At 53.3% G+C, this 23,220-nt stretch overlaps 1 protein-coding gene across 2 annotated transcripts in view; it reads right to left on the bottom strand.

The window, feature by feature from the left end:
• Window positions 1–4,015: 4,015 nt before the first annotated feature.
• Window positions 4,016–23,220, bottom strand: part of ZC3H3 (zinc finger CCCH-type containing 3) — a 155,058-nt gene continuing 135,853 nt past the window's right edge. For both annotated transcript variants that reach the window (XM_061374233.1, XM_061374232.1), the window contains exons 10-13: window positions 19,839–20,014; window positions 18,025–18,230; window positions 6,463–6,543; window positions 4,016–5,153 (exon numbers count right to left, since the gene is read on the bottom strand). In XM_061374233.1, the coding sequence (XP_061230217.1) occupies window positions 5,122–5,153; window positions 6,463–6,543; window positions 18,025–18,230; window positions 19,839–20,014 (495 nt within the window). In that variant the 3' untranslated portion in view covers window positions 4,016–5,121. The remainder of the gene's footprint in view (window positions 5,154–6,462; window positions 6,544–18,024; window positions 18,231–19,838; window positions 20,015–23,220) is intronic.

Below are 23,220 nucleotides of genomic sequence, written 5' to 3' on the forward strand. Positions count from 1 at the left end.
GTCCCCTGCCCGCTCCAAGCCCGTACTCGGCGCTGCCGGGAGGTTGAATGGAGCCCGATGCCTTATATAGGAGGGAGCGCGGCCCGGCCCCGCCTCCCGGGGCGGGGACTGCGGTTTCTGGCCTATCAGCGCGGCGGATGCCCCGTCTCGATTTGCATCTCCCCATGGTAACGCCTCGGGGCTGCTGTCAATCACTGAGGGGACCGGGTCGGCGCTGCCCGTGGCGGCTCCGGAGGAGGGGACCCCGTGCCCCGGGCATCCCCCCCGGCATCCTCCTGTATCCCATCACATCAACCCCTGCATCCCTCTCTGCATCCCCCTGCATCCCGTTGTGCCCCCGACCCACATCCCTCCTGCATCCCCCTGTACCTCACTGCACCCCACTTCATCCCCAGTGCATCCCCTCTCTGCACCCCCTCTGAATGCCCCCTGCATCCCCCCACCATTCCTTCCCCATGCATCCCACCACGTACTCCTGCATTCCCTTGCACCCCCATGCATCCTTCAGGTACAACCCACCCCTCATCCCCTTTCACCCCCACCTGCATCCCAATGTAACCTCTTGCACCCCCCCGCGCCACCTTGCTCCTTACCTGTATCTTCAGCATCCCCCCTGCATCCCCTTGCATCACTTTATAACCTTCGTTCACCCCCCTGCATCCCCTTGCATCACTTTGCACCCTTCATTCACCCCCCTGCATCCCCTTGCTTATCCTTGCACCCCCATATAACCCCCTGCAACCCCCTGTGCCCCCCTCCCTGCATGCGCCTTCATCCCCAAGGCATCCTCCCCACATTCCCCTTTTATCCCCTCGCATCTCCCATGCACCCCCCCCACTGCATCTCCTTGCTCCCCCCTGCATCCTCCCTCCATCCCCCCTCCACCTTTCTGCATCCCTTTGTAACCCCCTGCACCCCAATGCAACCCCCTGCAGCCCCTCTGCTCCCCTTCTCTGCATCCCCTGTCTATCCTCCCTCCATTCCCCGCCCTCACCGTGTACCTTCATCCCCCCCATTCCAGCTCCCCCCAACCACCCCGGGCCCAAGCAAGAAGTGAGCACAAACAGAAAAGAAACTGTAATTTCCTTCCAAAGAAACGGGAAAGACCTAGAATGGAGATTACTGATCCCAAACCAGGTTCCGCACCACCTCACTGAGGGAACCACGGTCTCCCATGCTCCTGTGGGTACCAGACACAAACAACATTGGGATGAAGCCCTTTCCCTCCTCACCTCGGTGTTCCCAGTCCGGAGCAGCCCAGCATCCTCCCTGGGATACAGGGAAGGTTTTCCCTCCTTCCAAAATCCATCTATCTATCTATTTGGGGATATTATTTGATGTTCCCATAATCCAGGTCTGGCTCCAGCTTCGTGCCACAGGAGGTGATGTTTGTGCCTTGCACACGGTGAGGAGCATCACCAGCCCCGCTGCCCCATCCCACGGCAAAGGCATCACTGGTATCAAGTGAGGGGCTCTGGGTGCTCATCCCAGCGCAGGATGCGGCCCTGGCCTGGCTGCTGCTCCGAGCCCTGCCACCTCGTGGCTGCTGCAGCTGCAGCACCAGGAGGGACCAGGATGTGCCAGGGAAAGAGTCGGGATTAACCCTGATGGGATCAAGGGCAGTGCTGGGGGGGTTATGGGATGCACACTATGGACAGGGATGGAGCACACAGGGGCCTGGTCCTGGCTGTGGGCACAGGCCTATAGGAAGGTGCTGGAGGGAAACTGAGGCACGGAGCAGTTGCCATTGAGTTGTCCCCCCCTAATCCCAAGGGATTCATCCCATAGGGACTGTCAATACCCACCATCACCCCCCTTCCTTGTCTCCATCTCCTATAGGATGTCGTTAGGGTACCACAACATCCCAGCCTGGCTGCATCCTGCCCACTGTGGGATGGGGGGACATGGTCCCCTTACCCGGCTCATGGCCCTCCCCACTTGGGACTTTGGGAATGGGGAACACTGGGCTAAATGGGATGATTTGGGGCAAATGAATACAAAACAGGGTGATTTGGGGGGTGAAACCCCGTCTCCTGCTGCATCCCCAGCAATTACAACTCCACACCATCCCTTCTACTCGATCCAGCCTCTGGGTCGGGGGTGTTGTTGTCCCCTTCTCCATCCTTCTCCTCCTATAAAGGTAAAATGAAGCCAGGGGTGATATTTGTCCTCCTTAGGAGGGACATGGATGCGGGTCCCCTGGGACCCTCCTAATGCTGGAATTTATCCCATAACGGATAACCTGGAACACAGTTATCCCACAGTGAAGACCCCAAACTTGGGCACAGTTGATGGAGGGCACAGAGAATGGGACAAAAAAAAAGGGCATTTTGATACTTTTGCAACAGAAAAAAACCCTTTTCATGGGATGTTTTTAACCCCTGTTCATTGTGTGACCCCCCAGCGCAGCATCCCCATCCGGGCACAGCGGGGTATCGGGATGCAGCTCTGGGATTCTCCTCCCTCCCTCCCCAGAGCCGCTCATGCCTCGGGGGCACCCGGCCCCCATCAGCAGCTGCCACCAGCGATGGGCCCGGAGCCAGGCTGGGATTTAGGGAATGGGAAGGGCTCCAACGGAGCCGTCACGGGCCCAAGACACCCCCTTTGGGTATTTATAGCGGGTGCTGGGTACAGTGACACGTCCCGGTCCCTCCCGGCCGCGCCGCGCCGGCCGGCGGGGTTGAAACGCGGGCAGCCGAGTGACATAACCAGGTTGGTGGCCATGGGATGGTGGCGGGATGCCGTCACCGCTTGCTTTTAGAGCAGGCGGCTCCTCTGCCCCGTTAACCCCTGGAGCAGGGCATGGGCACTGCCTCGGTTTCCCCATGGGTTGGTGATGGGCTTGGGGAGCTCTCGAGCGCACGGCGCTGGTGGGACCATCTTGGTGATGCTCCATCAGCATCTGCAGCAGGGGTCTGGGTGCTGATGGGAAGGGAGAAGGGTCAAAACTCATTGAATCATGGAATGGTTTGGGTTGGAAAGGACCTTAATGCTCATCCTGTTCCAACCCCCTGCTATGGGCAGGGACAGCTCACACTAGAGCAGGTTGCTTGATGCCATCATTTGGGGAAAGGGAAAAACCATACCAAGAGGCTGATGCCACCTCTCCAGCTAAGGAACCCCCAGGGCACATCCACACCATGGTGCTGGCACAGACCATCACCACAGCATCACGGGGAAGGTGGATAAACCCCATTGGGGCCTGTCACCGAGGCATCAGGGCTCACCACCACTGCTTTTATCCCTGCTCAGGAATCCATTGCCCCTAAACAGTGATTTGGACCAGAGTTGGCCATAAATGACAACCCTGCATGGGAAGGGAGCAGTGGAGCCAGTGGAAAGCAGTGTCAGGGCTCTTGGGGAGCTACTCATCACCTTTGTTAATGAGTGCTTAATCCTCATTCGACTGCTCATTAGGAAGCCGCGGCACCAAAGCTCTTGGTCACCACCACCCTGCATTGGTCATCCCTGGGGATGCAGCAGCATCATCTCCTCTGTGGTGATGTGTAGTGAATTTAGGTTGGTTTTTGGTAGGAAACCACTATGAAGAAACATAATTAATGGGTAAAGGGGGGCAAGCTTCTAATAAAGAACCCCAAAGATTTGGGGAACAGAGCAGCTTCTCCATGATGGGATGTTCATGTACTGCCCAATAAAAAAGCCACGCTCGGACCAGGCATCCTGGAGAACAACCCCTTTATTTACATATCAAAACACAAGGGTCAATAAAAGACATGGAATAACAATGGGAACAACAAAGGTGTCACTAGAAAACAGCTCGTGGTACACAGGCTGGGGTAGGAGCTGCTGGTCCTCACAATAGCTGGGGGGGATGATGGGGATGAGGCTACCACAAACTGGTGTCCAGAGTGGCACTAAACTGCATTGCCAGTTCAGCATCCTTACACAGGAGCCACGTGGTGCCTTTGGTGGCATCCCAATGTCCCAAGTTACTCGAGACAGGAGATAAATCCCTCACCAGGAGCCCAAAAGATACCCCCCACACACACCATGGGGGTCCCCAGGGGTGAAACTGCAGCCATCAGCCCATTGCTGTATCCATGGTGCAGCTGAGCCCAAGGCATCGTGGTGGCTCCATCACCCACCCCATCACCAAGCCTAGCTGGGTGCTGGGTCCCCAGTGCTCACCTATGTCCTTGTTGATGCCTTTCCCTGCAGGTGATGTGATGGAGGGGCAGGGGATGGGCAAATCCTGCCACTGCACATGGCTCTCAGCACCTCGTAATCCTGCTGTTGGGCCTAGAACCATGTGGGAACAGCATCCACTGCCCAAAAATCCAGGTGGAGATTGTACCCATGGATGCAAACCCCATTGTACCAGCAGCTGCATGGCCAGCACATGGCTCTGCACAATGCTCTTCCCATGTTCTGCTCCTGCTTGGATTTGGAGGGACCCAGAACACTGGGTTGGGTCTCCCAAGGGAAACCAAACCCCTTCTGGGATGGGGAGAGGTGGGATCAGGGTACAACCAGCCATGGGGACCCTGACACGCTGCAGGAGCCTTTGATGTGAGCTCAGTGCTGCTCCCAACACATTTCCACTTGGGATGCTCTCGGCACATGGCTCTGCTCCAAGAAATCCCCTCCCAACAGCAAAGGGATGGAGCAGGATGGACGCAGGTGGCATGGAGAGACTGGAGTTCTGTGAGGGCTTTGTGCCCTGTTACATCCCAGTGCGGTGATGACTTGGGACCACCGGACATGCTTGTTGCCAGCGGAGTGGCTGACCTGGACAGGGGCACACTGCATGATGGCACAATCACCTCATGTCCTGTACAGCAGCAGAGCTGTGATCTGCAGGAGCACTGATGGGGATGGGGGCCTCTTCCCAACCCTGTGAGCATCCAAAGAGCCCAGAGCAGGTTTCACCTTCACTAAACTGGATCATTTATTGGCAACTTAAACACTCCCAATGAAGCTGCAGGGGGGGGGTGATGCTGCCCCAGTGCTGCCACCCCATTCCCTGCCATGACAACGTCCCCAAAGAGCAAGAAGAGAAGAAGGTGCCGCGTGTGGCCGCGGCGTCCTGAGGTAGGGGCCGGGTCGTGCCCGGCTCTGCGGTTCCTGAGCTGGTTGGATGCTGTTGGGTTGGGTTCCTGTTCACAGCCTGGGCTTGATCTGCAGCCGTTTGCCTGGGGAGGAGAGGAGGAAGGTAGGGACAGAGCAACTGGTGCTGTCTACAGGGGCTTGTGTGAAGTGCTCGTCGTGACATCCTCGTCTCTAAACTGGAGAGACCTGGGTATGACGGAGGGACCACGCAGTGGACATGGAATTAGCTGGATGGTTGTACTCAAAGAGTTGTGGTCAATGGCTCCATGTCCACCTGGAGACCAGTAACGAGTGGTGCCCCTCAGGTGTTGGTGTTGGGATCAATCACAGAATCATAGAATAGTTTGGGTTGGAAAGAACCTTAAGATCATCCAGTTCCAACCCCCCTGCCATGGGCAGGGACACCTCACACTAAACCATGGCACCCAAGGCTCTGCCCAACCTGGCCTTGAACACTGCCAGGGATGGAGCATTCACAACCTCCCTGGGCAACCCATTCCAGTGCCTCACCACCCTTAAAGAACTTCTTCCTTATCTCCAACCTGAACTCCCCCTGTTTCAGTCTGAACCCATAACCCCTTGTCCTATCACTGCAGTCCCTGATGAAGAGTCCCTCTCCAGCATCCTTGCAGCCCCCTTCAGACACTGGAAGCTGCTCTGAGGTCTCCACACAGCTTCTCTTCTGCAGGCTGAACAGCCCCAGTGTTCTCAGCCTGGCTCCATACAGGAGGTGCTCCAGCCCCTGAGCATCCTCGTGGCCTCCTCTGGACTTGTTCCGACAGGATCCTGTTCGATGTCTTTGTCAACATGGACAGTGGGACTGATGCACCCTCAGCAAGTCTGTCAATGACACCAAGCTGTGTGGTGTGATCACCACGCTGGAGGGAAGGGATGGGATCCAGAGGGCCCTGGACACACTTGTGAAGTGGGAATGTGTGAACCTCATGGAGTTCAAGAGGCCAAGGGCAAGGTCCTGCACATGGGTTGGGGCAATCCCCAGTACCAACACAGGCTGGGCAGAGTGGATGGAGCAGCCCTGATGGAAGAACTTGGGGGTGTTGGATGAGGAGAAGCTCCCCATGACCTGGCTTCAGTGAGCGCTTGAGCCCAGAACCCCCTCGTGTGCTGGGCAGCAGCTCAGGGAGGGGATCACAGAATAGGATCATAGAGGATCGTAGAGGGGATCCTGCCCCTCTGCTGCGGGAAGGGGAGACCTGAGAGCAGCTCCAGTGCCTAAAGGGGGCCTACAAGGATGCTGGAGAGCGATAGGACAAGGGTTGATGGGTTCAAGCTGAAATAGGGGAGATTTAGGTTGGATATAAAGCACCGGGCATACAGGTGCTCCTCCACTCCACCAGCAGCACCCAACCCCGTTGCACTCACCAGCCTTACCTCTGCCACCCTCCTTTGGGCAGGTGTTTTCAGAGTCCCCCAGGGATACTGGCTGCAAAGTCCTCTTCCTTCTGGTGCTGACTGGGAGCAGAAAGGAAGAAAAGAGGAGAAAGTCATTAAAGCTTTCTTGGGTTGCTTTGGAAATCCTTTGGGATGCAGGTGCAGGAGCATCGCGAGCTCCTCCGCCCCTGTAGCCTCAGCACTTCATGCTTTAACAGTGGGAAAAGGGAGTAAAAGGATCCCAGAGGGCCAACCGGAAGGATTAGCTATTGAGCAAGTGAAGAAACCCTAATAGCATCCTGTCCCATAGCCACCCTGCCCACTGCTGGTGGGGACACGTGTGTCCCCCGTGGGTGCTCAGCCTGGCCTTGCTGCCCTGCAGCCCCTTCCCCAGCATCCCAGTGCAGAGTTGACCCCTTTGGGATGGGGACATGTCTTCGTGTGAGCCCAGAGCTGATGTTCCCCTTGGCCATGGCTGGGATGGAGGTGGCTGGTTCCTCAGATCCCTGAGCATCCTCAGCCTCCTACATGTGGAGGGGATGGAGACACTCAGAGGGCCCTTCCCATTGCAGAGCTACTGCAGAACCCCCAAGTTATGGGTGAAATAAAAGGTAGGCAAAGCTTCAAATTGCAGCCCAAGATGAACATCCCGACCTGCTTTGGGGCTGGGGTGGAGCAGGTAATACCTGAACACCAGTATGCAAGAGGTAAACTCATGCTTGGTGCTACGGCCATGCTGGAGAAAGGTTTGGGGACCACAGCTCTCAGCTGCCCTCAGAATCCCCCCAAGATTCTGCTTGCTGGAGCTGTGCCTCCCCCAAAGAGGGGCCCAACTGCTTGTATGAAGCCAAAACCCCATGAAGCACCTTTGGGATGTGATCTGTCTGCAGGATGGGTCCAGGCACATCCCATGGATGAGGGTGGATGGTGTGAAGTCCTCCTCCATTTCAACCTCAACACCAGACATACCTTTCCCTCCCTGAAGGGTGTAGAGCAGCAGCAGTTATGGGGTTCTACCAACCAAACCGATGGGTTGGTAACGGAGTGTGTGGACACTGGATCAAGAACACACCAAGATGAATGTGGATGGGAAACGGAGGTTTCCCAGAATACAGGATCCAGAGCTTGTTGAGGGATGAGGAATGCAGCCCAAACCCCCTCCAGATGCACGTGCTCTGGATGAGCAGCACACAACTTGTCCACACTTTGCCCAAGGAAGCTGTGGCTGCCCCATCCCTGGCAGTGCTCAAGGCCAGGTTGGACACAGGGGCTTGGAGCACCCTGCTCTAGTGGAAGGGGTCCCTGCCCGTGGTAGGGGTTGGAGCTGGAGGAGCTTTAAGGTCCCTTCCAACCCAAACCATTGCATGACTCTGCAAACACATTGGTGCTCCACACTGCACCTCCCAGACGATGCCCAGCACAAAGGTGGGACCATGGGCACCTTCGAGCATCCTTGAAAACCCAAAGGAGAAGGTTTTGGGGCAGAAAAGGATGGAGAGGAGAGGACCCCAAGCATCATCCAACAACAGGGAGTCACCAGGAGTTCTTCTCTGCTTTTAAACAAACTTGCCTCTGAGTCTAAGCCTCCGTGGCAGTGATACATAGCTTCTGAGCTAATTTATGTAGAATAAAGAGGGCTCATTTAGCACCTTTCCACCCTTAATATAACACCCATACATCAGAGTGGTGCACAGCAGCCACCACGGACTTGGCCATTAGTCACGAGCAATGCAGCCAAATTCAGCTTTAAGGAACAGCAACACCAAGCAGATGCCCAACGCACCCCTCTTGGCCTTTGACCACCTTCCTAACGTTCCAGCTGCTCCCCAGTATCCCTTTGCATCCAGCCACATGGTTTATCCAGCCTGCGATATCCAAATTCCACTCTGGTTGGTGTCATTAGGGTCCAACCCCTCAACCCCAAAGGGTCAAAATGAGCATCTCCTCATTCCTGCCCCAAAAAACCACAGCCCTGGTCCAACGGGAACAGTGGAAACGGCTCAATTCTATGCTGGATGAACTGGAAAACACTTCATTAGCTAATATCCATGAAAGCCAGGCTTTGCAACTCAAAGCAAATATGATTACAGAAGGAGAAATATTGATTTCTCTTTTTTGGGGGGAGGAAGACAAGAAAAGGTGATTTTTAAATCAACTGTAATTAACTTCCCGACTTCAGTATGAGGTTGAATGGAGCTGAGATGCTTTCAGAGCATCCCAGCCTGATTTCAAACTTATTCCTTACAAAATTAAGGAGGGTGATAATAAAATAAACCCCCAAATAGGATGCAAAAGGACTAAACTGGTTTCTCACTTTGGATGGAGGGAGATGCTGCTCCGGGAAAGGATGAAGCAGTGGATGCTCCACCCCATGGTGAGCAAACAGGGATGGGCGAGCACCCCACGATGAAACACCCCCTTCTGAAAGCCAAAGGGGGGACGTGGAGAATAAAGGGGTGTCACTAAACCCACCCCAGCAAAGGAAAAGATGTTTTCTGCTGTTTGTGCATGGGAGATCCTGCAAATGGCGTGATCAATCTTGGGTCGCATCTCGCGCGCCTTCACTCTCTCCCCCCTCTCCTCCTCGTCTGCATTTCAGCCGCCGCACAATCCATCTTCCAGGAACCAGGTATATCATTTCTAGTTAGTGAAAGCCAAGCTAAGAAACCCCTTTTTCATTACGATGATTGAACTGCTTCCAAAGAGAAGAACCGGGGCTGGATCACCAGTTCTCTCCCTCGAAAAGCGGGCGGCTTTTGCTGAGCTTGTCAAGCTCAGGCGGGGAATGAGGACTTCCAGCGCTCTTCCTCTTGATGAAAATCAACATTTATTTTGCCTAAGCCTAAGAAGGTGTCAGGCAGATGGAGAAAGTTGCCTCTCTTTGTGAGGAGGAAGGAGGGAAAGGAAGGAAATCTAATAGAAATATATTATCAAGGCCGAGGAGTGGACAGTGCAGTAAATCACGCTTCAGGTGGCACCATTATGGGTTTCAATAAAGCCTGGCCTTCCCCCAGACGCTGCCGAGCCGAGCGGCTTCAGCTGCACCCCACGGGGGAGTGAAAATAAGGTTTGTTTCATTCACATGTGGATACAGGGGGGTTTAAAGGTGGGGAAGCAAAGAATCATAGAATGGGTTGGAAAAGAGCTTAAGTTCACCCAGTTCCAACCCCCCTGCCATGGGCAGGGACACCTCACACTAGACCATGGCAGCTAAGGCTCTGTCCAACCCGGCCTTGAACACTGACAGGGATGGAGCATTCACAGCCTCCCTGGGCAACCCATTCCAGTGCCTCACCACCCTCACAGTAAAGAACTTCCTCCTTATATCCAATCTAAACTTCCCCTGTTTCAGTTTGAACCCATCACCTCTTGTTCTATCACTCCAGTCCCTAATGAAGAGTCCCTTCCCAGCATCCCTATAGGCCCCCTTCAGATACTGGAAGGCTGCTATGAGGTCTCCACGCAGCTTCTCTTCTCCAGGCTGAACTGCCCCAGCCCCTGAGCATCCTCATGGCCTCCTCTGGCCTTGCTCCAACAGCTCCATGTCCTTCTTATGCTGAGGACACCAGAACTGCACCCAGTGCTGCAAGTGGGGTCTCACAAGAGCAGAGCAGAGGGGCAGGATCACCTCTTTCGACCTGCTGGTTACCCTCCCTTTGATGCAGCCCAGGATACGCTTGGCTTTCTGGGCTGTGAGCGCACACTGCCGCTCCTCAAATCAGATGGAGGACAAATCCCATCAGATAGAGGGTGAGAGGAGATGGGTCTGGTCCTTGTCCCCAAATCCTCTCCTTGCCCACTGCTCCTGATCAATGAGGGTTTAAAGAACTGCTTTGCTCCCCAAGGTGTGAGGGTGGGAGGCAGCTGGAGATGCCCCACATCATGGACAGAAGAAGCCCAAGCCCCAAAGTGAAGGGATGCAGGGGAACACGTCTCACTTGCAGCTTTCCAAACTCCACCACCTAGCTATAAAAGGCTTTGATGGAAGGAAGGCTGCTACTAAGCACACCTTCCCCTTCTGACCAGCCTCCAGCCTGATGGGAAGTTTGGTCTCCATCACTCTCCTGATGCTGCCAAGGGGTTCTGTCCTGTCCTGCATCCAAGTTAGGCTCCAGGAAGGGGCTTCATGCAGGGCATGGCACCCACAACCACCTCGCTCCTCCCCAGGGTCTGCATCCATGTGAAATGATCCCAGATTAAAGGATATAATCCCATTCCCAAAGCAAGGCAGGATAATCAGGTGGCTGCAATTCACAGCTCTTTTCATGGCCAGCCAGCTAATGCTCCAGTTACTAATATAGCAAAGGGGATGCAAAAGTTTCCACCCAATGTCTCAGAGCACACAGATGCATCCCAGCATCTCTGTGATGGATGCTCAACACCACATGGAGACCCACCCCTATCCTTTTTGTCCCCCCCCATTCCCGAAGGAAAAATATCCTTTAACATGCAGACATCCCATGGATGTCCTGCCGTGCTTGCAGAGCAGGGCATCCATGCTGGGATGTTCTTTCAGCATCTCTTCTCCTGAATTCCTTCTTCTAGGAGAAAAAAGGCTACCAGGAAACCAGCCATGAGCTGCAGGGATGGGAGAGGGACTTAGCTGGATGATGGGCATGGCAGAGATGCTCTGTGGTCTGGTGGTACACACTGACCTAGCCATGATAACATATGGTGAACACCATGTTTTTCCTTTACTGATGAGATGAAGCTTCCCCTGAAGAAGATGGGATTTCACCATCTCAGAGGCCCCCCTTTTTAGGTCATTAAACAACTCATGTGGGGGGAACAACAGGTCTGCTAAGGGACAATGAGCTGAACATGAGGGTTCTTCAGGAACCTGAAGCCATGTCTCAAAGTCCTGGTCTCACCCCTCTGCCCATGTGGATGAGACCCTAAAAAACAGGTAGAAAATGAATATGGAAGAAATAGATTTCAGTCCTGGCAGAGGAATGAGACTTGGCAGCTCTGAAAGTCGCCTGCAAATCAATGAGGGAAGAGGACTGGAAACGTGCAGGCTGCTGGCTCCACGTGGGGAGTAAATCAGAGTGTTTCCAATGGCCTTTGGTGGGCTAAGAAAGGATGATTCTGATTCAGAGCAGGAGCCCAGTCAGAAGAAGTCCCAGCACCCACCAGCTTTACTGGAAGCTTCAAGTGAATTGGCCACTTTGCAATAAGGGAATGACACAGCAGTGAAGTTTCTGACTTGTAGACTTTCCCAGAGATACTAAGACATGAGGGGATTTAACCCCAACCTTCAACAACACCCGTGTCACCTGCAGCACCCCAAAACGTGATGGTACCCCAAGCCTGATGGCGCCCTGCAGCAGGTCTTTAGTTGATGGAAGAAATGGAGGCAAGGCCTGCCAGATAAAAGGCATTGCTGCAGAGGAATGAGCAAGGTCTAGGGACTAGCAATAGGACAAGGGTGATGGGTTCAGACTGAAACAGAAGTTCAGGTTGGAGATCAGGAAGTTCTTGTACCCTGTGAGGGTGCTGAGGCGCTGGCACAGGGTGCCCAGAGAAGCTGTGGCTGCCCCATCCCTGGCAGTGTTCAAGGCCAGGTTGGACACAGGGGCTTGGAGCACCCTGCTCTAGTGGAAGGTGTCCCTGCCCGTGGCAGGGGTTGGAACTGGGTGAGCTTTAAGGTCCCTTCCAACCCAAACCATTCCATGGTTCTGTAAGGCCCACCAGGAAGTCCTCCTGGTGACATCCACCAGCCCATGGGTCTCTCCAGGTTGGGAAGGAAGCACCTATAACCAAGAGGATGTCTGAAACTCGTACTAGGGTGTATGAAACCAACCTAAACCTCCCCCACTGCAGATCCCCCCACCAAACAGCCACAAGGACCTGCAGACTCAGGACAAGGAGATGCAATTGCCAACGACCTGAGCAGATCCAGCCTGTTAGGAGGAAACCAATCAGGCTGATACACGTTGTCCTGCTCAAGGCATGGGTGCAGCCTGCTCTGAACCTGCAGCTCGATAGATTCTGCATTAGACAAAGCAATTCTATTAGAGCTTGGTTAATTCAGTTATGAAAGAGTTCTGATGCTCTCTAATTAGTCTCCCTGTGTGTCCAGTGGAGAGTGCATTGGATGGGGAAGTGGTGAGGGAAGCATCTACCTGCAGTGGGATCACACAGCAAAGGTGAGGAGATGAGAGGGAGCATAGGAGCACCCATCATCACCTGCCATTTGCATGGATCACACTCCCTATTACAAGAAAGATGTGCCAAGTGCCACGATTAAAGCTGGGAAGGTACCACAAAGGTCCACATTGCTTATGAGCCATGAGATAGGAAGGGTTCATTGGTACCATCAGGAAGAAAGATGGAGATTTCCTGCCTCCTGTCTGTATCCTGTCCATTTATCCAATGAGAGCAGAAGACCTCAGAGGAAGGCAATGATGGGAAAGCTGATTTGTAGACAACAAGATACATCAAGCATGCTCCTAACTCCCTTTTCCTTTCCCTATAGAATTCAGGGCTTGATGTCCCATTGTCCTTCCTCTCCTTAGCTCATCCTTGTCCCCTTGGTATCACCTGATGAGGATATAGGAAGCTCTGGAACTCCCATGAGCTCTCACCATGACCACCAGAGTGCATCCACCTCCTCCTGCTATCTCCCACCTGTCTCCTAAGAGGACACCTCCTCAGCCACGTGTCCTTGTCCATCCTAAAATGGATCACAGGATGGAAGCTGAACCTGAAAATGACTCAGGATTGCAGGGGAAGGAAGATGAGTGTGGTGTGTTCATCCCATACATGCTGGTGGCATCTCCATAGTGATGGAGGAAAAGGTCCTGCCATGTGGATCCTAGGTTGAGCAGCTCAGAGCACAATGATGATGATGATGAGCAGCACATGGATGCAGCACCCTGGTGTGGGGATCACATCGGTGCCCCTTAAAACACAAAGGAAATGGTTTATCTGCTCCTCTCATGCCTAAACTCATCCCTGGCTCTCCCCAGACTGTCTTGGATGCTTCCACCCTCCAGCTCCCAAAGCCACCCACAAACCACCAATAAAGCTTCAGAGCTCTTCTGAGTAGGAGGTAAGGTAACAGGGGAAACTGAGGCATGCAGAGGTCAAACACCATTACCCTGCTAAACCCGTTCCTCTATAAAGATTTGAGTTGCTGCTCTTGCCTGCAGAAGGCAAAAGATCAAAGACCTCATGGGATCTGCAACCACCTCCCATCCGTTTGAGCTGCACCAAGGTCTGCACTAAATGCTCCTGTATGGATGAGAAAGCTGGGGCTGTTGAGCCTGGAGAAGAGAAGCTGCGTGGAGACCTCAGAGCAGCTTCCAGTGCCTGAAGGGAGCCTATAGGGATGCTGGAGAGGGACTCTTCATCAGGGACTGCAGTGATAGGACAAGGGGTGATGGGTTCAGACTGAAACAGGGGAAGTTCAAGTTGGAGATAAGGAAGAAGTTATTTACTGTGAGGGTGCTGAGGCACTGGAATGGGTTGCCCAGAGAAGTGGTGAATGCTCCATCCCTGGCAGTGTTCAAGGCCAGGTTGGACAGAGCCTTGGGGGACATGGTTTAGTGTGAGGTGTCCCTGCCCATGGCAGGGGGCTGGAACTGGATGATCCTCAGCTCCTTTGCATCCCAAACCCTTCCCTGACTCCATGAACAGCTGTGAACACCCTCAGCAGCTCCGCACCTCCCCGAACCCTTCCAAAGCCAAAGCGTTTGAGCGTGCTCAGCGGAGCCGTTAGGAAAAGCCTGTAGCGAGCAGCTTCCATTACCGTTACGACCGTGAAATATGACAAGGAAATGATGGCCGTATGGTCCCAGCTTTGCAGCCCGACGACTTGCTGGGGCTTTATCGTCACTCAGACGTGCAGAGAGCTGTAAAATGTTTACAGAAAGGGTCGTTTGTAGCTATAAAATCCTCTTTTCTCTCCTAAACAAGGCTGAGCGGAGCCATTTACAAAGCCCTGAATGTTCATCGGGGGAGAGGGGAACATCTGTTCACTCCAGGAGTTTTCCGTGAGCTTCTCGAACAAATTAACTCAAATGGGTGCTTTCTAATTAAATTAGCACTCGATTGGAAGGGCTCTGCGTTGCTGGAGTTGCTTACAATGAGAGCGGGGAGGCCGCTGAGGCTCCAGCACAGGCGATTGAACTGGAAGGTGAAACAGGGAAAGCCCATTACCTGGTGGAGGGGTTGGGGAGCCTGTGCTGCCTCTGGGTTTGCCCTTCTGGATGGAGAACACAAGCAGGTGAAGGATGGGATGCCACCAAGCCCAGCTTTCCCAATGGGGATGCTTGGCTGGAGGGGTTTGCTCTCGCCATGGGCTTCTTGGAGGATGCTTTGAGCACTCTCAAATTACAAGGGTTGGGAACCCTCCCCAAGGGAGGACGACATCAGACCACATGCAGACTACATACAGTCATAGAATAAGGTTAGAAAGGACCTTAAGATCACTTAGTTCCAACTCCCCTGCCATGGGCATCAGTCCTTTCCAGCCCCCCTTTATCTATATCCCAAGGCCAGACACTGCAGCCCGCACTGAGACCCTGCAAGCTGACGCTGTTGCCCACTCTGGTGCTTAAAGGTCATCTCCAATCCCCCCCTCCATCTCTCCCAGACACAGAGCTGGTGCTTTTCTTTGTTTCTCCTGTATTTACCTGTATTAAAAAGGTATTTTCTCAAACTGTGACCATTTAAGCAAGCAATTCAGCTCCGTCTGTAATAATAACCTGTCCTCCTCCTTAGTTACTACCTTGCCAATTTGTGTGTCACCTTCAGGCTTTACAAGCAGAAACCCACTATTATCCCTGCTACGATGGCTGCAGCAGGGAAGGTGCAGACCCCAAACCCCATCACAGACACCAGCTACTACCTAAAGCTATGCAAGGATTCATCCTGACCACCCGCTCAGCTTGAAACAGCACCTTAGGCTCATAAGCTAAGTCCCAGTGATCAGAGAACTGTAGAATGGTTTGGGTTGGAAAGGACCTTAAAGCTCATCCAGTTGCAACCCCTGCCACGGTCAGGGACCCCTTCCACTAGAGCAGGGTGCTCCAAGCCCCTGTGTCCAACCTGGCCTTGAACACTGCCAGGGATGGGGCAGCCACAGCTTCTCTGGGCACCCTGTGCCAGCACCTCAGCACCCTCACAGGGAAGAGCTTCTGCCTACGATCTAACCTGAACTTCCGCTGTTTCAGTCTGAACCCATCACCCCTTGTCCTATCACTGCAGTCCCTGATGAAGAGTCCCTCTCCAGCATCCTTGTAGCCCCTTCAGACACTGGAAGCTGCTCTGAGGTCTCCATGCAGCTTCTCTTCTCCAGGCTGAACAGCCCCAGTGTTCTCAGCCTGGCTCCATACAGGAGCTGCTCCAGCCCCTGATAATCCTCACTGTCCTCCTCTGGACTTGCTCCAACAGCTCCACGTCCTTCTTATGTTGAGGACACTGCAAGATTGATTTGGCCAACATGAAGCATTTGGTCCTTTAGCAGCATCAATGGCCTCAACCTGTTCATCCGTGGCCAGAGCTCCTTTTCTGCCGTTAGGTTATAGGGGCCCCTGGCTGCTGCTGCACCCCTGAGACCATTCACTTGTGTCTGGAGATGAGAGTTTAATTACCCAGCACATCCCAGGGCATGGGCAAACCCCAGCACTGAGCAGCATCCTCATGCCCAGGCTCACCACGTGCCATCACTGCATCCCTTTGGCAGGGAAATTGCTTCATCATCAGATCATTTTATAGCCATCTGCAATTCCTGCCTGGTTTTCCTTTCCTATGGATCCTCCAGCATCTGCTCTCCTGATGCCACGTGCTCCCTGGGCAAAGGCAAATGAGAATGGAGCGATGCATTCCCTGACCATGTACCCACAGCCCTCCTCCTGACATCCCTGGACCAAACCAGCTCCTTCTACTCATCCTCCCATCCAAAATGCCTGGAATCATCCTCCCCTGAAAGTGCAAACTGGATTTAAAAGGAAAAGGATGCCAGGATGATGCCTTTGTCCTCTTGACCGAGTTATTCCAGGCTGCCAAGTGCAATCCAGGGCATTCCAACAGCGTTCTTGTCCACGGATTAACTGCTCCATTGTGATCACAGAGATAAAACCACCTGATTAAGCTGCTGCTTCCTTGGCCCTGCTGTTGAGCTCAAAAGGGAACTGAACCAAGGCCAAGGAAAGGGAAGGAGGGAAGTGCCCAGGGCAAGAAATCCCTGGGAAGAGAAGCCAAGAGCTTCACCCCATGTCATGGATGGGAGCGTTCCTGGCTGGACCGGTCTCCATCGTGCCATGGTTTGACAGCACATGCACTCGCCTGTGACTTCAGGAACATGTTGCTAATCCTGGGAATTTTCTTTCCAACAGCATTCCCTGGCTCAAAGTGCTTCATGATCGAGAAAGACACAGCCTTGCAGATCCTTGGTACCTGCTCATGGATGAGTATAAGTGCCCCAGCCTGGCTTTAGGCGCTGAATACATTCCTTATCCCTGCAGGATCCTGCATGGGATTGGAGATGTGGAGGGATGATTCCTTTGTCAAACGCTGCCTCCCTTTCAGCAGTGGTGCTCAGGAGACAAAGCTGCTGCACATCCCTCCAGTGAAGGACAGGAGATGAATGGGAAAGTGTGAAGCATCATCCATCCAAAAACCTCCCACCCAGAGCTGGGAAGGACCAAGCACAATCTCTGCCTCGCTATCACCATCTCCATCACCTCTGCTCCCATGGGTGCATCCCCAGGTTGCCTCAAAGTCTCATCCTTTACTATAGAGGTGCTGGTGGTTTTCTAGTGTAGGAGCTGAATCAGGAGAGGAAGAACGAAGGAAAACACTGGAGAAGCAGGAATGCAGCTAACCTCCACCATGAGCTGCTTTGCTCCCACAATTTTCCCCATCTTTTACCTCCACAATTTCAAACAGTTGAAACATTTCCATGAACTCTTCCAAGATTGCTCTCCCATGTCAAGAATCCCTAAATTTTGCTCATCCTAAAACTGCATTTTTCCCTATTTCCAAAGTCTCCTCCCTTAGTTTTTAACAGAACAACAAAGCAGATAATCCCAGATTAATAGGATCTTCCCTTGAACTTCCAACCTGCAAACACATCATCCCACCTCATTTATCCTGAAGTAAGGGATGTTCTGGTTTCAAAGCTCTGAAGCTGTTTCATGTCAAGAAACACAGGTGATGGATGGTCCAGAGATCACTCTGTGGGTCCAGTGGTAAGGCAGAGCATCACTGTATCCCTCGTGAAACACCCTCCTACCAGGGAACGCTGTGATTACATCACAGGAACAAGACTGGATTAATCATCAGGTAATTTATGGGATAAGGGAAGATAAAACATGGGAACAAAATCCTACCATGGTTTTGGGAGCAGAGCCAGGAGCTCATGCACCTGCATGCACAGAGATACGAGTCCCAGATGCCATCCCAGTTTGGGCTCCCAGTGTTAACGGGTTTGTTGACTCATGAGGAGCACTGATCCCACCAAAACCCACGGAGAGCAGTGAGGAATAACTCTCCCACTTGGAACTGGAGCAGCTCGGAGCACACGTGAGCAAACGCAGTGCAAGTGCTTCCTACCTGGCTCTTCCTCTGGCTCCTCCTCCTCCTTCACTTTGCAGCTCTGGTCACTGGGGGATTCTGGGGACTGGAGGGAGATGAAGGACGGCAGCTTCTGTGGCCAGCTGGCTGGGGAGGTGTTTGCTTCCTTCCAAAACTTCACCTCTTTCTCCACACTGGAGGGTCCAGGCACTTCCCCATCATCGTGGAGCTGAGCTGCATCATTCCTGCAGAGACACATGGGAAAAACAAGGAAAACCAAAACGATCCCACTTGGCAATGCTGGGCATGGAAGATGCTTTCCAATCATGTGCAATGGAAGAGGCTGGGGTGAACCACCAAAGCCACACATGGAGGCTCCCCAAGCTTCATCCCAGGCTCTGATACCCCAGCTTGGGTTAAGCTGGGGTTTCTCACTTCCCAGTTGGATTCCCTGCTCTGCTTTCCTGCAGGGTTTCCAGTCCTCAGATGCTCCTGGAGATGCTGGGCTCCTGTTTGGGTGCTGTTTGAGCTGAGTGAGAACTAAAGAGGGGAGATGGACACTGTGGGGAGCAGGGATGCTTGGGGGATGCCCCACTGGGCTTGGCTCATATGCAACCCTGCTGTCCTGCATCAAGCCCAGCTAAGAGACCCTTCAGCTCCTTCTACATCCCCATAAAGGCAAAATCCCTCCAGAGCAGCTTATAAGCTTGGATATGCTCCCTTCCAAGTGGAGGCTTCCAGGAGCTGGCCCTGGGACAGGAGGAAGGTGCCTCCCTACCTAAGAAGAGCAAGGAGCTATTCTACGCCTTGTTCACACCAGGGACCTGAGCTGGGTGATATTCCAAGGCTCTTCTGTAAACCAGGGTAAGTTTGAAGAGCCAAATGAATACTCATCCCCCTCTGCTACCTTACAAGGTAGAGCCAGGACTGGGCAAGAGCATGGACCAGCCCAGCCCAGCTCCCAGGTCTCTCCATTTCCATCCCATCTTCACCCCACATGCATCTGCAAAGAGCCATGGAGGAGCTGAGCACCCAAACTGATATTTTCTCCTCCCATGAACCAGGACTTCTGGATTTTGGCTTTTAAAGCCAAATTTCAACTTAGCTTTCATTTTTGTTACACTGGATGCAGTTGTTCTGCAGGAAGGGCAGAGTAAGACAAGGATGTGCCAAGCTCAAGAAGTCCGATCTCCCTGTGAGGATGAGGACCAATGTGTCCATCATCAGTCTGCAGCTTCATCCCAACACCCAAAAGCATCAGAGAAAGCTCAGAGAGCTTCCAAGGATTAACCAAGGACCCAGCCCAGCATCAAATGGTTTTACAAAGCCTTTTGTATCTCCATATCCATCCCCATCTCTGCTTCTGCAGGCAGGGAGTCCAGCCCTGATGGTGAGCCCCTCCATGCCACATTGAGGGCTCAGCTCTGCTCTCTGCCATGGAGAGGAGGGCAAGGGCTGATGGTTTCAGTCTCCCACAGAGCTATGGATAAGCTATACCCACTTTCAGCAGTGGAGTTTCCATCAGGACTCCTCCATCTCCCAGGAGGAAGGTTTACAAAAGCCTCAGAGATACCTGGAAGCCCATTTCCAAGGGAAGATACCTACACCTCAATGACACATATTAGATGCAAGCCATCCTCTTTCCTTTGGATGGAGACCTCTCCCTCAAGCATGGATCCTGCTCAACCATATCGCCCATGGTCAACAGGCCACCACAGTGACGCACATCAGGAACATCTCAAACCACACCAGCACACAGACAAATATACACTTGGAAGAGGAAACATCTGGAGCAGGTTGGGAAGAAAACTGTTTTAAGAGCAGCAAAATGAGTTTCTTCTGCTCTTTCCTACCTGCCTGTCTCCTTTGAGACCTGTCTCCACTTGGAGGGGGGGGCACTGCGTTCCCCATCTTCTCCTTCTCTTGGGCGACGTCTCTTCTGTGGGTGCAGCAGCTTGCACCGGGCACCCTTGGGGCAAACCCCGTTCTTGGCAAAGTCAGGGCAAACCAAGGTGTGCTTCTTCTTGCACTGCAAGGGAAAAAGAGGACAACATTGGGAAAGGCAAGGAAAGCCCTGCAGGGAGCATGGGTTCCCAAACAGGCATCTTCAGGTGGCACCAACACGCTGCTGAAGGAAGAGAAGGATGCGTTGGTGCTTCCCTCTCCGTATCAAATCACTGTTGCATACCAAGACAGTGATAAGAATCAGATGCTCCTCCAAATATGGTGCTTCCCAAGTGCCTGATTTTATGGACCCAACCCATCAAAGTCTTAACAGCAACAATCTGCCCTCAAGGAGGTGATGCTGGGAGATGCCAAAGAGGCTGGAGAAGCTCTTTAGGAGAGGACACAGGGTTTTCTTGTCCCAGGCATGCCTGGGACTCAGGGAAGAGCAGGAATGAAGCACATCCTTTACAGGACTTATTTTGGGATCGCTGTTTGGATCAAGGGGGTGCTCAACCTGCTCTTGCTCAGGGGTTGGAAATGAGCTTGGTTGATGCTCTCCTTTCCAAGAAAGCTTAGTGTGGCCATGGCATGGGACTGGCATCAAGGTGTTCACCCCTACCAGTGTGTCTGTGCTACCAGCTGGGCATTCAGCTGTGCCAGTAGGTGGGAGATGCCAGAAGTGTTCCATAACTTTCCCCCACACAAAGCTTTCTGCTGGGAAATGGCACCTTTTGGCAGCAGGCAAGGCAGGAAGAGAAGCAGGAAGGGCAGAGGAGACACTTCCAGGTGTGATTTCTATCTGGGTGGTTGGGAATGTTGGCCAGAGGGAGAGAGAAAGAGCTGCCTGTCTCACCTCTGATGGTTCTCAACACCATGACAGCAATATCAGGCCAGAAAGCTTGTCCCAAGGTATCCCAAGGGATGCAGGGTGGGTGCAGGTCATAAAAGCCTTGCTCAGGGGAAACCCACTCCCAGCCAGGATGCTCCCATCCATCCCATTCAGCTTGGTTTTGCAGGGACCAGGGGTGTGCACCACATTATGACACCCATGGCGAGATGCAATCCAACACACATGGCACAATGATAAGATCACAACCCCTTGTTGACCTTCTCCTCAGTCGAAGATGGAGCCTGCCTTTTCCCCACATGGGTCCTTCCACTCTGGGATGCCCACACTGCAAACCTCCTTGCTATAGGGATGCTCAGATTTTGCATGGGCTTGGGTGAAAACAACACAAATCATAGCATCACAGAATGGTTTGGGTTGGAAGGGGCCTTAAAGCTCATCCAGTTCCAATTCCCTGCCAGGGGGAGGGACACCTTCCACTCGAGCAGGTTGCTCCAAGCCCCATCCAACCTGGTTGTGAGCGTTTTAGCATCACCATGCTTGCCTGTTTATATAAATGCCTCTTCCCGATGATGCGGGATGTAGGTGAGCTCCTGCCCTTTTAAAGCAACTCAACTTTGGGAGCACGGGAGCAGCTCCTTGTGCTGACCTTTGGGATGAGGCAGCAGGCCTGCTGAGCCATGGAAGCTCTCTCCTGGAAAGGGCAGCAGGGTTCAACAGCTCTGCCCCCCAGGGCCGGGCACCGCAGCCAGCATCGGAGCAAGGAGCTTCTCTGCTGGAGGTTGGGGATGGTGCTGAGCAGCAGGAGGGCTGGGGATCCAGATGGACACACAGGCATTGGCTCAATGGGGGGGACGGTGCAGTGACAGCACTGCTTTTCCACTGAAAAGTCATTAAAAACCCCATTTCCTGTGACTTTTCCCCTCTATTTGAAGGAGCTTCAATAGCAAGTATACAAGAGAACAGGCAACCCGAAAGTAGTGGTGTCTCTACTTAGTTCTATGATGATTCTATGATCCTAAACAGTGTCCAAACTCTGCCATTACTCCCAAATCCTACATTTCATAGAAACATAAAATTATGGAATGGTTTGGGCTGGAAGGGACCTTAAGCATCATTTAGTTCAAAGGAGAAGAGCAGGAAAAAAGCCCTGGCCACATGGATGCATCACCCTTGCAGCCAGCACTGATGCTGCTACACCAAGGAATGATGCTATTTTGGAAGAAAAGCCAAGAGATGTGGCTGTTTCTTCCCAAGGGACCAGTTACAAGTCTCTGTGGAGGGGATGGTGCCATGGTCATGGCTCGATACCGGGATCAGGATGTGCCACCTTCCCAATGCTCTCACCAGCACCCATCTCCAAGTCAATCACTGCACCAGACCACATTTATTGGCTCCATAGCGATAAGATACTTCATAAAGACAACAAACCATGTCCCACTAATCCCAGGGCCGTGTCCCCAGCTCAGGTTTCTTAATGGTTTTTCCACACCATTCGCAGCGCCCAGCCCTTCTCCCGTCCATCACCGCTGCTTCAGGCCTGGGATGGTGAAGCTGGGATCACCTCCCTGCTGGCCCCAGTGGCTGGAAAAGCCCTTCCTGTTTATTTACAGCAGGTCTGCTGCTCCTGCCCTGCGTGCCAGAGCAAACACGATGGGGTTGGGTTGCTGTTAAGGCTCTTTGCTGCTGTGTGTCAGCCGGGGTGAAGCCGAGTGGGGCTGTGGGACAGCGGGCAGGACCATAGCTGAGGCCATCGGATCCCTTCCACCTGTTGGGGTGGTAAGTTACACCCCATGGGACCCCTGCCAGCCCATAGGTTGGACCATAAGAAGAGAGATAAAGCCTCTGGTCCCTCCCAGCAAGACAACAGAAAACCCACAGCACCCCTAAGAAGCCATAGGGAGAAACCCCCTGGCTCCATTGGGTGCTGATGAGGATGCTATCATCCCATTGCTGCTGTGCCCATCCCAATCTCCCTGCCCTGGGCTTTTCCCACAGCCTGACCAGCAGCAGTGCCCAGCGCTGGGACAGTGCCCATTGGGAAGCCCCTGTGGCTGGGACTCCATCCTGGCTGCCAAGGCAGCTTTGGGTGAAAGTCAAGGTGCTGTCAACGACCCACAGAGCCTTAAATGGCCCAAGGGGCCCTGACGCACACGTGGAGCAAGACAAGGAGGAGGAGGTTTGCAGGGCCCTGCCTTCTTTAGCATGGACCTGGCAAAGGAGGGGGCAGCTGGTAGCAGGTCCTGGGAATGACGTTAATGAACATTTTCCACGAACCAGCTTGGCAGGAGGCAGAAGAGGGCAGGAGGAAGGTGAAGCTGGGTTACTGGGCCGACCAACAACCACCCATTGACCTTACAGGAGGGGAATGAGAGGTCCCATCCAAGCCAGCATTCCCGGCTCCGCTCCACCAGCCGTTTGTCCAGGTTGAATTTCTCAAG

This window comes from Neopsephotus bourkii, unplaced genomic scaffold, assembly GCF_033783945.1.
Source record: "Neopsephotus bourkii isolate Nb327-2 ecotype Australia unplaced genomic scaffold, CSIRO-AGI_Nbou_v1 NB_1637, whole genome shotgun sequence".
Lineage (NCBI taxonomy): Eukaryota > Metazoa > Chordata > Aves > Psittaciformes > Psittacidae > Neopsephotus > Neopsephotus bourkii.